Source organism: Bufo gargarizans, chromosome 3 (genome assembly GCF_014858855.1).
Source record: "Bufo gargarizans isolate SCDJY-AF-19 chromosome 3, ASM1485885v1, whole genome shotgun sequence".
Classification (NCBI taxonomy): Eukaryota; Metazoa; Chordata; class Amphibia; order Anura; family Bufonidae; genus Bufo; species Bufo gargarizans.
In genome coordinates, this window is record NC_058082.1 from 421,184,911 (window position 1) to 421,196,696 (window position 11,786).

At 44.9% G+C, this 11,786-nt stretch overlaps 1 protein-coding gene across 2 annotated transcripts in view; it reads right to left on the reverse strand.

The window, feature by feature from the left end:
- Positions 1-10,463, reverse strand: part of RBBP5 (RB binding protein 5, histone lysine methyltransferase complex subunit) — a 49,649-nt gene extending 39,186 nt beyond the window's left edge. For both annotated transcript variants that reach the window (XM_044288415.1, XM_044288414.1), the window contains exons 1-3: positions 10,258-10,463; positions 6,833-6,858; positions 5,727-5,899 (exon numbers count right to left, since the gene is read on the reverse strand). In XM_044288415.1, the coding sequence (XP_044144350.1) occupies positions 5,727-5,899; positions 6,833-6,858; positions 10,258-10,276 (218 nt within the window). In that variant the 5' untranslated portion in view covers positions 10,277-10,463. The remainder of the gene's footprint in view (positions 1-5,726; positions 5,900-6,832; positions 6,859-10,257) is intronic.
- Positions 10,464-11,786: the final 1,323 nt, after the last annotated feature.

Consider the following 11,786-nt stretch of genomic DNA (forward strand, 5'->3'; position numbering starts at 1 on the left):
TGTACAGCGCAGCATCAAGCAATCATGCAAGATCGTCATATACAGAATACATTCTCCAAAATTTCACCCATCGGATGCTATGAAAGGCATTTTATCATATAAATCTAAAAATCCCTATGTTAGGGATGTGTATCACATATAAAAAATTATGATGTCCATATACTGAAGAGGACCATCCAGCGACCAATGTCAATCGATGGATGTGACGTTAAACTCCAAATTTAACCCGTGAGGTTGAAGGGATCTAAGGGTGTGGATCCACTTAAGTTCCTTTTTCCTAAGTATAACTTTCCTGTCCCCACCCCTTCTCAGATACCCAACGCTGTCGATTGCTCGAAATCTTAATTGATTAATAGCATGTTTACAATCAATAAAGTGTTTTGCAACCGGTTTGTCAATAGCTCCTGTTCTTATAGTGCTTTTATGCTTATTAATTCTTTCCCTCAGTTCCATTGTGGTTTCACCCACATATATTAGGCTACATGGACACTGTATCATGTAAACCACATCTGTGGATTTACATGTGTAGTGTCCCTTAATCTTAAACCGTTTACCACTATAAGGATGAGTAAAACCATCACCTCTCATGATGCAACTGCAGTTGCAGCAGGAGAGGCAAGGGAAATTACCATTCTTAAGTGGTGCTAATCTTTTCTGTTTGTCTATATCCTTACCCCCTATGTCCGCTTTGACCAATCTATCGCGTAAGTTGCGGGTCCGTTTGTATGCCATCATTGGGGGGACAGAGAATTCCTTAACCGTTGGCAATCCTTTCTGAAGGATCTGCCAATCCTGACGTAGGATGGTGGCAATATTACTACTGTCACCCCCAAAGATGGACACAAATGGGATACGGGCAATCTCTTGTTTCTGTGGTTTCCTCACCAATGTAGACCCACGTTTCATGGATACAATCCTATGTTTGGTACGGTTAATTAATTTATTGGGGTAGCCTCTCTTTGAAAATTTCATACACATCTCATCCATTCTATAATCAAATTGGGTGTCATCAGATACGATGCGACGTACCCTGAGTAGTTGGCTCCACAGGAGAGAGTTCACCATGGTCTAAGGGTGATTGCTATCGTACATTAGTAGGGTATTCCTGTCTGTAGATTTCTGGAACAGATCAGTGCTGATCCTTCCATTGTGCACCTGAACTCGGACATCAAGGAACTGCAGCTCACGGGCAGAATGCATCACGGTGAACTGCAGGTCCCGGACCCCAGAGTTCAGGTGCACATGGAAATCATCCAGTTCAGGTATAGTGCCTGTCCATATCAGGAAAATGTCGTCGATGTAGCGCCACCAGCACAGAACTCTCTCAAAAAATATGGAGCGATACACCAGCCGATCCTCGACCTCCGCCATGAAGATGTTTGCGTAGGTGGGGGCCACGTTGGACCCCATCGCCACACCACGCTTTTGTTGGTAGAAGGTGTCCCCGAAGAGAAAGTAATTTCTCCTCAGGACCACCTCCAGGAGGGCGAGGATCAGCCGGCGCGCCCCAGGAGAGAGCTCCGTGCTGGCCAGGGCCACATCGACGACATTTAAACCATAGGAGTGATCGATGGATGTATACAACGATACAACATCGAAGCTTACAAGTAAAAATTCTGCCGGCAAAACAAGTGAATTCAACTTAGTCAAGAAATGGCCAGTATCTCCGACCTGAGGAGAAATTACTTTCTCTTCGGGGACACCTTCTACCAACAAAAGCGTGGTGTGGCGATGGGGTCCAACGTGGCCCCCACCTACGCAAACATCTTCATGGCGGAGGTCGAGGATCGGCTGGTGTATCGCTCCATATTTTTTGAGAGAGTTCTGTGCTGGTGGTGCTACATCGACGACATTTTCCTGATATGGACAGGCAGGCACTATACCTGAACTGGATGATTTCCATGTGCACCTGAACTCTGGGGTCCGGGACCTGCAGTTCACCGTGATGCATTCTGCCCGTGAGCTGCAGTTCCTTGATGTCCGAGTTCAGGTGCACAATGGAAGGATCAGCACTGATCTGTTCAGAAATCTACAGACAGGAATACCCTACTAATGTACGATAGCAATCACCCTCAGACCATGGTGAACTCTCTCCCGTGGAGCCAACTACTCAGGGTACGTCGCATCGTATCTGATGACACCCAATTTGATTATAGAATGGATGAGATGTGTATGAAATTTTCAAAGAGAGGCTACCCCAATAAATTAATTAACCGTACCAAACATAGGATTGTATCCATGAAACGTGGGTCTACATTGGTGAGGAAACCACAGAAACAAGAGATTGCCCGTATCTCATTTGTGTCCATCTTTGGGGGTGACAGTAGTAATATTGCCACCATCCTACGTCAGGATTGGCAGATCCTTCAGAAAGGATTGCCAACGGTTAAGGAATTCTCTGTCCCCCCAATGATGGCATACAAACGGACCCGCAACTTACGCGATAGATTGGTCAAAGCGGACATAGGGGGTAAGGATATAGACAAACAGAAAAGATTAGCACCACTTAAGAATGGTAATTTCCCTTGCCTCTCCTGCTGCAACTGCAGTTGCATCATGAGAGGTGATGGTTTTACTCATCCTTATAGTGGCAAACGGTTTAAAATTAAGGGACACTACACATGTAAATCCACAGATGTGGTTTACATGATACAGTGTCCATGTAGCCTAATATATGTGGGTGAAACCACAATGGAACTGAGGGAAAGAATTAATAAGCATAAAAGCACTATAAGAACAGGAGCTATTGACAAACCGGTTGCAAAACACTTTATTGATTGTAAACATGCTATTAATCAATTAAGATTTCGAGCAATCGACAGCGTTGGGTATCTGAGAAGGGGTGGGGACAGGAAGGTTATACTTAGGAAAAAGGAACTTAAGTGGATCCACACCCTTAGATCCCTTCAACCTCACGGGTTAAATTTGGAGTTTAACGTCACATCCATCGATTGACATTGGTCGCTGGATGGTCCTCTTCAGTATATGGACATCATAATTTTTTATATGTGATACACATCCCTAACAGGGATTTTTAGATTTATATGATAAAATGCCTTTCATAGCATCCGATGGGTGAAATTTTGGAGAATGTATTCTGTATATGCCGATCTTGCATGATTGCTTGATGCTGCGCTGTACATTGTCTCCACCTCCATAGATATGTGCATGTACATACTTTGATTGTCTATTGATGGTGTGGCGATCACTATTGTGGTCTGTGATCCGATAGTATCGATCTATCCATCCTTGTATATGGACCATGTACTGGTTATCCATTTTGTCATATGGATTATGCACATTTCTCTATGATCGGTTGCGCTGGTCACGGCGTCGCCGTTACCATGACTCCGGTGTTTGCACTGTGTTTCCATTGGTTGTGCTATCCATGTGACCCACGAGATTGACGCACGGCTGTGCGCACCGTACTGGATGTCACGTGAGAGTCGCGCAAGCGATGACGACAATGATTGCCTCTAGCAGCTCATTGGCTGAAGGCGTCAGTGCCGGCCGGAGTCATGGCGACGGATGACACTTCCGGTATGCAAAGCCGGCAAGCCGCGACTGCGCATTGGAGGTGACAGCACGCCGTGGCGCACATGACGGAGATGGTGGCCATGTCAGCTGCAGTAAGTAGCAACTTGCACAGATTCTTTCCATTATGTATTGATTGGCCATGTTAATGTAATATGGGGTGTGTTTTTTAATGTGGGGGGGTATATATATGCCTACCAGCATTGATGTCATTAGGCTTGATAAAGACTGGTGAACAGTCGAAACGTTGCCATTTGTGTCTGGAGGTACGAATAAAGAAATTTTGATACTGCTACATGCTGCCGAAGCCATCTTCCTTTCTACATATCTATCCTGAAGATAGGTCATCAATATTCAAAGCCCAGATAACCCCTTTAACTCTTTCTTTGGGGAATAAAAAAATAAATACAAAAAATAAAAACCTTTCCACACCTACCATCACCTGTCTGAACTTCCAGCACCGATGGGGGGGTCGCATAGCATTGTATTGATTTACTATACACACTAAGAATATATACAGTGGTCTGAGGTTACAAATACAGGTAATAGGGTACAACAGGGTTAAGCAAAACAAAAAAGTCAGTTTACCAGATGGATAAGTCCTTTTGGGTTGTGATGAGTTCTTAGCTGTATTCACAAGGAGGGTGTATTCACAAGGAGGGCAGTGATGTCAGCAGGTTACAGGTCCCTCTTAACCAGTGTGCCTCCAGCTGTTGCAAAACTACAACTCCTAGCATGCCCAGACAGCCTTTGGCTGTGCGGGCATGCTGGGAGTTGTAGTTTTGCAACAGCTGGAGGCACACTGGTTGGGAAACACTGGTCTAAACACATGGCACGATGTGACCCTCCTTCAGAGAAAAGACACGCCTGCTTGCTGGCACAAGCCTTTGAAACTGTAGCCGGCCCCTCCTCTTCCCGCCTCTGGGAAGGGTCCCCCCCTCCCTGTTGATCCTGGCAGCTCAATGACCCACAAAACCCTTTAGGGTTCACAGATCCAGACCAGAAGGTCACAGGGAGATGGTTCTGGGACCAACGGATCTGCCTGGGTTTCGGCTACCAGTAGAGTCCAAGCATGGTACCGTTATTTGGGTTCTGTGGGGAGATATGTATATCTCCTCTCCCTGGCACCCGACCTCCAACCTATGACCATGGGCATGTTAGTCTTTGCCCGAGGATCGCATAAATATATTTGACTTATGTCTGCGATTCATAATTCCTTATGAACTGCCGGTTCCATGATGTCTGGGGGAAAATGATAGATCTGGGCAAGGGCTGAGACCCCTTACAGAAATGTTTTCCTGTAGGATTAGCTGGCCTCCGTACTGGCTGGTTGAGGTGTGAATTTGTACGCACGTGGCCTCCTTGAAGCCAGGACCCCTGTGGAGTTCACTACCTCTGCTATCTGACAAGCAGATGGTTGGTGTGAGAACTTATTTTGCAGGCATACTGACAAAGGTGAATCAGATGAATATCATGGCTGCCATTAAATAATGATCCATATTCCTCACAGATGGTCTATCCTGAGGATAGCTCATCAATATGAGAAAACCGGAAATCTCCTTTAAAGGGAACCAGTCAACTATTTCATGCTGCCCTCACTGATGGACATGCTGAATTTGATCTATCATCAAGGGGATTCTGAGAAGAGTGCGGCTTATTCATGAGCTCTGATCTAACTATTTTTGGATGGTATATCCTGTAGTCTTCCGTGGGCTCCTATTATTTAATCAAATAGCACTTGAGAGGATATTGTAGGCGATTTATCCTCAGGACAGGTCATCAATATCAGATCAGCGGGGGGCTGACTCCCAGCACCCTTACCGATTAGTTGTTTGAAGAGAACGCACTGTCAACATTGTAGTGGTGAGCAGTGTAATTACAGCATCTCAGCCCTATTCACTTCAATGAGACAGAGTAGAACTACAGCGATGTAATTACACCTGCTCACCGCTTCAAGGCTGACAGCGAGCAGTTAAACAGTGAAGAGAAGGCAGTGTTTGCAGGAGGATAGGTCATCAATATGAGAAAACTGGACAAACTCTAAAGTAAAGGGTAATATATTTCCTTTATATTGCAAATATGGAGCAGATGCCACGATTTTGAACACAAACACTAGCCGGGATAAAAAAAAAAAGTGGTCAGTGTAAGAACAGACAGGAAAATAAGACAGACAAAAGAAAAAGGGCACTCACCACAGAGAGCACACTGGATGAATATGTGCACTTAAAATTTTGGCAATGCCCCTTGTTAGAAAGTCCCAGATGACAATACGACCGTCATTGCAGCCTACGGCAAGCAGTGTTCCCCACCTATTAAATGTGCAGGTGAGGGCCATGCTGATGCAATCCAACGTGCCATCTGCTTCCTACAAGACAAGAAATTCAGGTAGCACATTAAGGGTGTATTCACACATAGCGGCCGAGGTGTGGTCAAAACTACTTTGGAAAAAATGCACATGTTTTTGCTGCAGTTTGTGAATATACCCTAAATATGTCCAAACGCCAATAACTAAGTAGAACAGCATTATCTCTATTATAGAAACCTGGTACTGAGGGTCTGCAGATATCATGCTGCTTAGGGTCCATTCACACGTCTGCAAAATCGGTCCGCATCCGTTCTGCAATTTTGCTGAATGAGTGCAGACCCATTCATTTTCAATGGGGCCGGAATGTGCTGTCCGCATCCGCATTTGCAGATCCGCACTTCCGTTTCCGCTAAAAAATAGAAGATGTCCTATTCTTGTCCGCAGTTTTCTATTATAGTGCCGGCGATATGCAGTCCGCAAATTGAGGAATGCACATTGCCAGTGTCCGTGTTTTGCGTATCTGCAAAGCACTTACGTACGTGTGAATGGACCCTAACAGTTAGTGGTTTCCTCTGCAGATTTCACACTTGACATTACAAAGGGTGAAATTCACAGTCTATTCCACATCAAAACCCTCACACTGCAGCCGATGGGTGAATCTCGGGCACGGTCACACGACAGATTTTGAAAATATGCCTTCAAAATTCAGTGCAGAATCTGCACACGTTTTTTTTCCAGCATTTATTTTAACCAATCGGTGTTTAGTGCGGACCCACGCCAAAAAAAGTACGTATGTAGCTATTTTTTTATGCTTTCTACTTATTTCAATGGGAGTTTCAGTGCAGATTCTGCCCCAAAATAGGGCATGCCACTTCTTTCCCACAAGGAAAAAAAGTGCTGCTCCCCACTGAAATGAAGGAAAGGTTGTTTTGAGGAGATTTTTTTTTTTACTCTACATATAATATTATTAGAGAGAACGCTGTATGCACTTACCTCTGGGTAATTCTGACCAAAGGATTCTGGAAGAAGAAAAATAATATGTTACGTCTTCATAAGGAGATCCTTACTGACGTGGAGAGACTATAACAGTAATTAACAGCGTGCTTACTGTCACACAAATGACTAACATCTGCACACTTCCCCGACCCAATTACTGTGTGGGAAGAGTATTCCTTGGGTGAGGTCCTGTGATGCCTCCTCATTTATGCACCACTCTTCCTTGACCTTACACACACAAAAACCTGCATCCCCCCCCTCTATTATATACATTTACAGAATCATTACCAGGGGTGCACCACCAATGAGGCAAGGTGAGGCGATCGCCTCAGGCAGCACCAGATAGGGGCAAGAGGGGGACAGCGGAAGGGCCATGGGCAATGAGCACTTTCTTTGTGGCAAAGGGGTTAGGTAACGAAATTGGCCGTGTCAGTTTTCGCCTCAGGCAGCAGAAACGCTATTTGCACCCCCTAATCATTACAAACATCTTTCGCACATAATCTGGTTTCCACAAACAGCTCCTTCAATGTTCCTTAGAACAATAAGAAATGAAAACATATATAAACAGATTGGCAAACAAATCTCAAGCATTCAACAAAAATTAAAGGATAATTCCCATCCACCAAATCCTCATTGATCCCACGAATAAAGGGGCTGTAGCACCGGAGTACTCCGTTTTTTTTTTTTTGCAGAACCATTCACTTCAATTGGTCCGCCCCAAAAAACTGAAGATACTCCGTGTGCATTCCATTTCCGTATCACAAAAAAAATAGAGCATGTCCTATTATTGTCCGCATTATGGACAAGGATATAACTGTTCTAATAAGAGCTAGCTGTTCCGTTCCGCAAAACATGTAATGCACACGGATGAAATCCGTATTTCTTGCGGATCAGTTTTTTTGCGGACCGCAAAAACATATGGTCGTGAACCCTTATTCTAAAGAGTGGAGCTCTGCTACATTTCCTTGCATAGTGGGTGGCTGGAGGCGGCACCATGCAGGGTCAAACTGTGACGCAGTACTACATTCCTGAGAGTGGCGAGTATCCCAGAGATCAGACCACCACGAGCCATGAGATGACGTATCTTAGCAATATGCATACACTTTATGAGCTGTGAATAGGCCTTTGAATGTTAATTTTGAACTGACATTTTTGCACTCTATGGATGATTGACTGATAAGGTTTTTCCTCCTAAAAATTTGCTTCATAATAGAAAAAAATAAAAACGCTTACACAACAGACATCACTGCAGCCGTGACCACTGTACAATAATCCCCCCCCCCCCCCGATCTCCACCTTAAAAATAAATTATAATATATGTAACCCTGAAACTGTGGCATTAAAAATATGGCTTTTTCAGCAAAAAAAAAAAAAAAAAGCCCTCATACAGTTAGAAGTCAACTGAAAAATGAAAGAGGTTATGGCTCTCCAAATACAGCGATAGAGAACCAGAATGTGTCCTTAAAGGGGTTGTCCCAGTTCAGAGCTGAACCCAGACATACCTCCATTTTCACCCCGGCAGCCCCCCTGACTTGAGCATCGGAGCAGTTCATGCTCCGATGCTCTCCTTTGCCCTGTGCTAAATTGCACAGGGAAAAGGCATTTTTTGGAGATCCGGTGACGTACCGGGGCTCTCCATGAAGCTGGTGACATCACTGGCACTAATGGGCGGGATTTAGTGGGATTTAACGGCTAAGGCAGCGCTAAAGCACACGCCCATTCCGCCCGGCAGAGTGTTATGATAAACAAAAGAGCCCGTGCCCTGCGTGATTTAGCGCAGGGCAAGGGAGCGCAGCGGAGCCTCAGGGGAGCTGCCGGGGTGAAAATAAGGGTATGTCTGGGTTCAGCTCTGAACCCAGACAACCCCTATAATTGTCACGATATCAAGATTTTGATTTGATTTCGATAATATAAAAAAGTATTGCGATACTCAATACCACGCGAAAAAATTAAACACCAAACAAGCCACGTGCATTCTGCATTTTATGGAACGTACGGCCCAGAAACCAACAGTCCTATCCTATTTTTTTGGGGGGGACAAGGTGACTATAAAATGGCAAATCGCGCAGTTTTTATTTATTTTTTTTCTGTTACAGCGTTAACCGCATAAGAGATATTATTTTTATATTTTAATAGTTTGGACTTTTCAGACGTGGCGATATGTAATATGTTTATATATTTTATATGTAAAATTGGGAAGGGGGGGGATTTATACTTAATATTTTGGTGTGTTTTAAAAAAAAAAAAGTATTTTTAACTTTTTATTTAATAAGTATTTTCCCCTTAGGGACTAGAACCTGGGATCTTTTGATCCCTTGTCCTATTCACCCTAATAAAGTTCTATTAGGGTGAATAGGACTTTACACTCTCCCTGCTGCCTGACCATGGCAGCCAGGGCTTCAGTAGCGTCCTGGTTGCCATGGTAACTGATCGGAGCTCACGACTACACTGCTGGTGCTCCGATCAGTACTGTCACTGCCACCAATGAGGAAGGGGAGGGGACCCTGTGGTCACTGCCACCAATGAAGATAACTAACGTTTAATACAAATACAGGAGGCGGGTGCCGGCGGCAGAATCACACAGACGGCACCCGCCTCTATGACAGGGAGCTGTAATCTGCGTCAGTTAACCCCTCAGGTGCAGCACCTCCCCTCCTCTTTCCCTATCACTTGTCATTGGAGGCTTTTTCAAACTGGTGCCGCTTGAAGGAAAGAATGAAATAAGGAGACGTGTGCTCTGTAGGTAATCTGTGCAACTGCACGTGGCTCATTCCTTACCTACAGAGCGCATGGCACCAGAAAAAGGCTGAATGGGCCGAAACGTTACAATAATTGTACAGCCGACTATCGAATAAATATCAGCAATCTTCATACTACTCATACTGTGCTGGAGTTGTCTATTCCTGTCACCGCTCCTAAAATGTCAGCTACAGTAAATACTCACATTTTCCAAGAAATAACATTTCTGGAGCATTTTTCCCATAACTGTGTATACTTATTATTCCTCCTAGAAATGTATGTATAACAGGGTGCTAATATTCCCGCTGTAAAGGGTCATCTATGACTGCCAACCTTGATTACACAGTCCAGGGCCACACCCACAACTCAGTCATTCATTTCTAAGAGGAATAACAGAAGAATAGCATAATGTACAGTTGTAAGAAAAGATGCTCCGGATTTTGTTTCGGGGGTGCTGTCCTGCAGTCACCCTTCTATCATACCCTTCTCCCCTCACTGCTGAGATAAATCTCCATCTTAACTTCTTGTGATAACTCATGACATTAAACTGCACAAAAATACACATTGTATTAAAAAACCAGGGCTGATCGCCGAATGACCAGACTGCACACACAGCTGACGGCCGCTGGGCCTTTGGCGTCCCTTCCATCTTTCATACATCCCGCTCCTATTGTTGCGCTTACCCAGTAATTCCAAATTCATGGTTCCGGTTTTTACCTAACGTTCCGTGGCTTCACCGCCGCCCCTAAAACGGGGCCGACGCCTCCTGCTCCGGGTAACGCGAGTCACGATGGATAAAAAGCGGTGGCTGTAAACAGCCTCCAAACGTTAGCAAATTGATTTCAATATGGCAAATGCATGGGCAGCTAAAGCTCTGTAAACAGGCATTTACAGCGGTCAGCTTGGGGCCTTCCAGTCTGTACGGCCCGAATTTTTGTCCCCACCTCAACTCCAGCCCTGAGTAAAAGGTTCCACCTGCCTATTACACGTTCCTACCCAAGTCCCTCCAGCCCTGAGTAAACACTGTGCAGGTTCCAAACACCTAAACAACATTCTGTAAGAGCAAAGCTCCAGAAGGCAGATAGCAAGTCAGCTATATGGACACTTATATGTCATGTACCACTAATAAAGTCTACCTCTCGATTAACTGTCTCAACATTTTTCTATTCACTTATGATTAAGGTTGCCACCTTTCCCAATAAAAAATACGGACCAAGTTAAGCCACACCCCAAAGGGTGTGTGGTTGTGGGGGCGTCTCTATATCATAATGTGGCCCCCAGTATTAATAGTGCCCCCCCCCCCAGTAATATTAATGCCCCACATTAGTGCTCCCCAGAATGAATTCCCCCATTAGTGCCCCCCCCCAATTATTAATGGCCCCATTAGTACCCCCCAGAATTAATAATGCCCCATTAGTCCACCCCAGAATGGACAATGCCCCCTTTAGTGCACCCCAGAATTAATAATGCTCCATTAGTGCCCCCAGTAATAGTAATGCCCCTATTAGTGTCCCCCAGAATTATTAATGCCCTCCAGTAATGGTAATGCCCCCAGTAGTGCCCCCCAGTAATAGTAATGCCCCCATTAGTGCCCCCCAGTAATAATAATGCCCCCAGTGCTGCCCCCCAGTAATAGTAATGACCCCTTTAGTGCCCCCCAGTAATAGTAATGCTCCCGTTAATGATTATTGTCCCTCAGTAATAGTAATGCCTCCTTCTCTTTTCTGTGCAAAAAACAAACAAAAAACAAAACAACTCACCTCCTCCATTTGCTCGCGCTGCGGTGAACACTCGCTGCTCACTGGAAGCTCAGGACAGGACCTGCGTTCCAGCAGGATGATGTTTTGCAGGTCCTGTCCTGCACATCCAGTCAGCAGCGAGTGTTGACCGCAGCGCGAGCAAATGGAGAAGGTGATTATTTTTATTTTTTTACTTCTTAACACAAAAAGGGGGGGGGGGATAGGGGGCAGGACGTAAAGGCTGTACTAATGAGCGCTCCACAATGGAAGCGCTCATTAGTAACAGTCCATATAGGAAAATACTGGCAATTATTGTTGCTGGTAGAAAAAAAATGAACGGCCCTGGCATTGACACTAAAATACAGGCTTGGGCGGTGACATACTGGCCGGATGGCAACCCTAGTTATGATGGTTATTTTTGTAAAAGACAACAGGAAGTGAAGCCCTGGTGAATGACACTGTTGCAGGCTCGT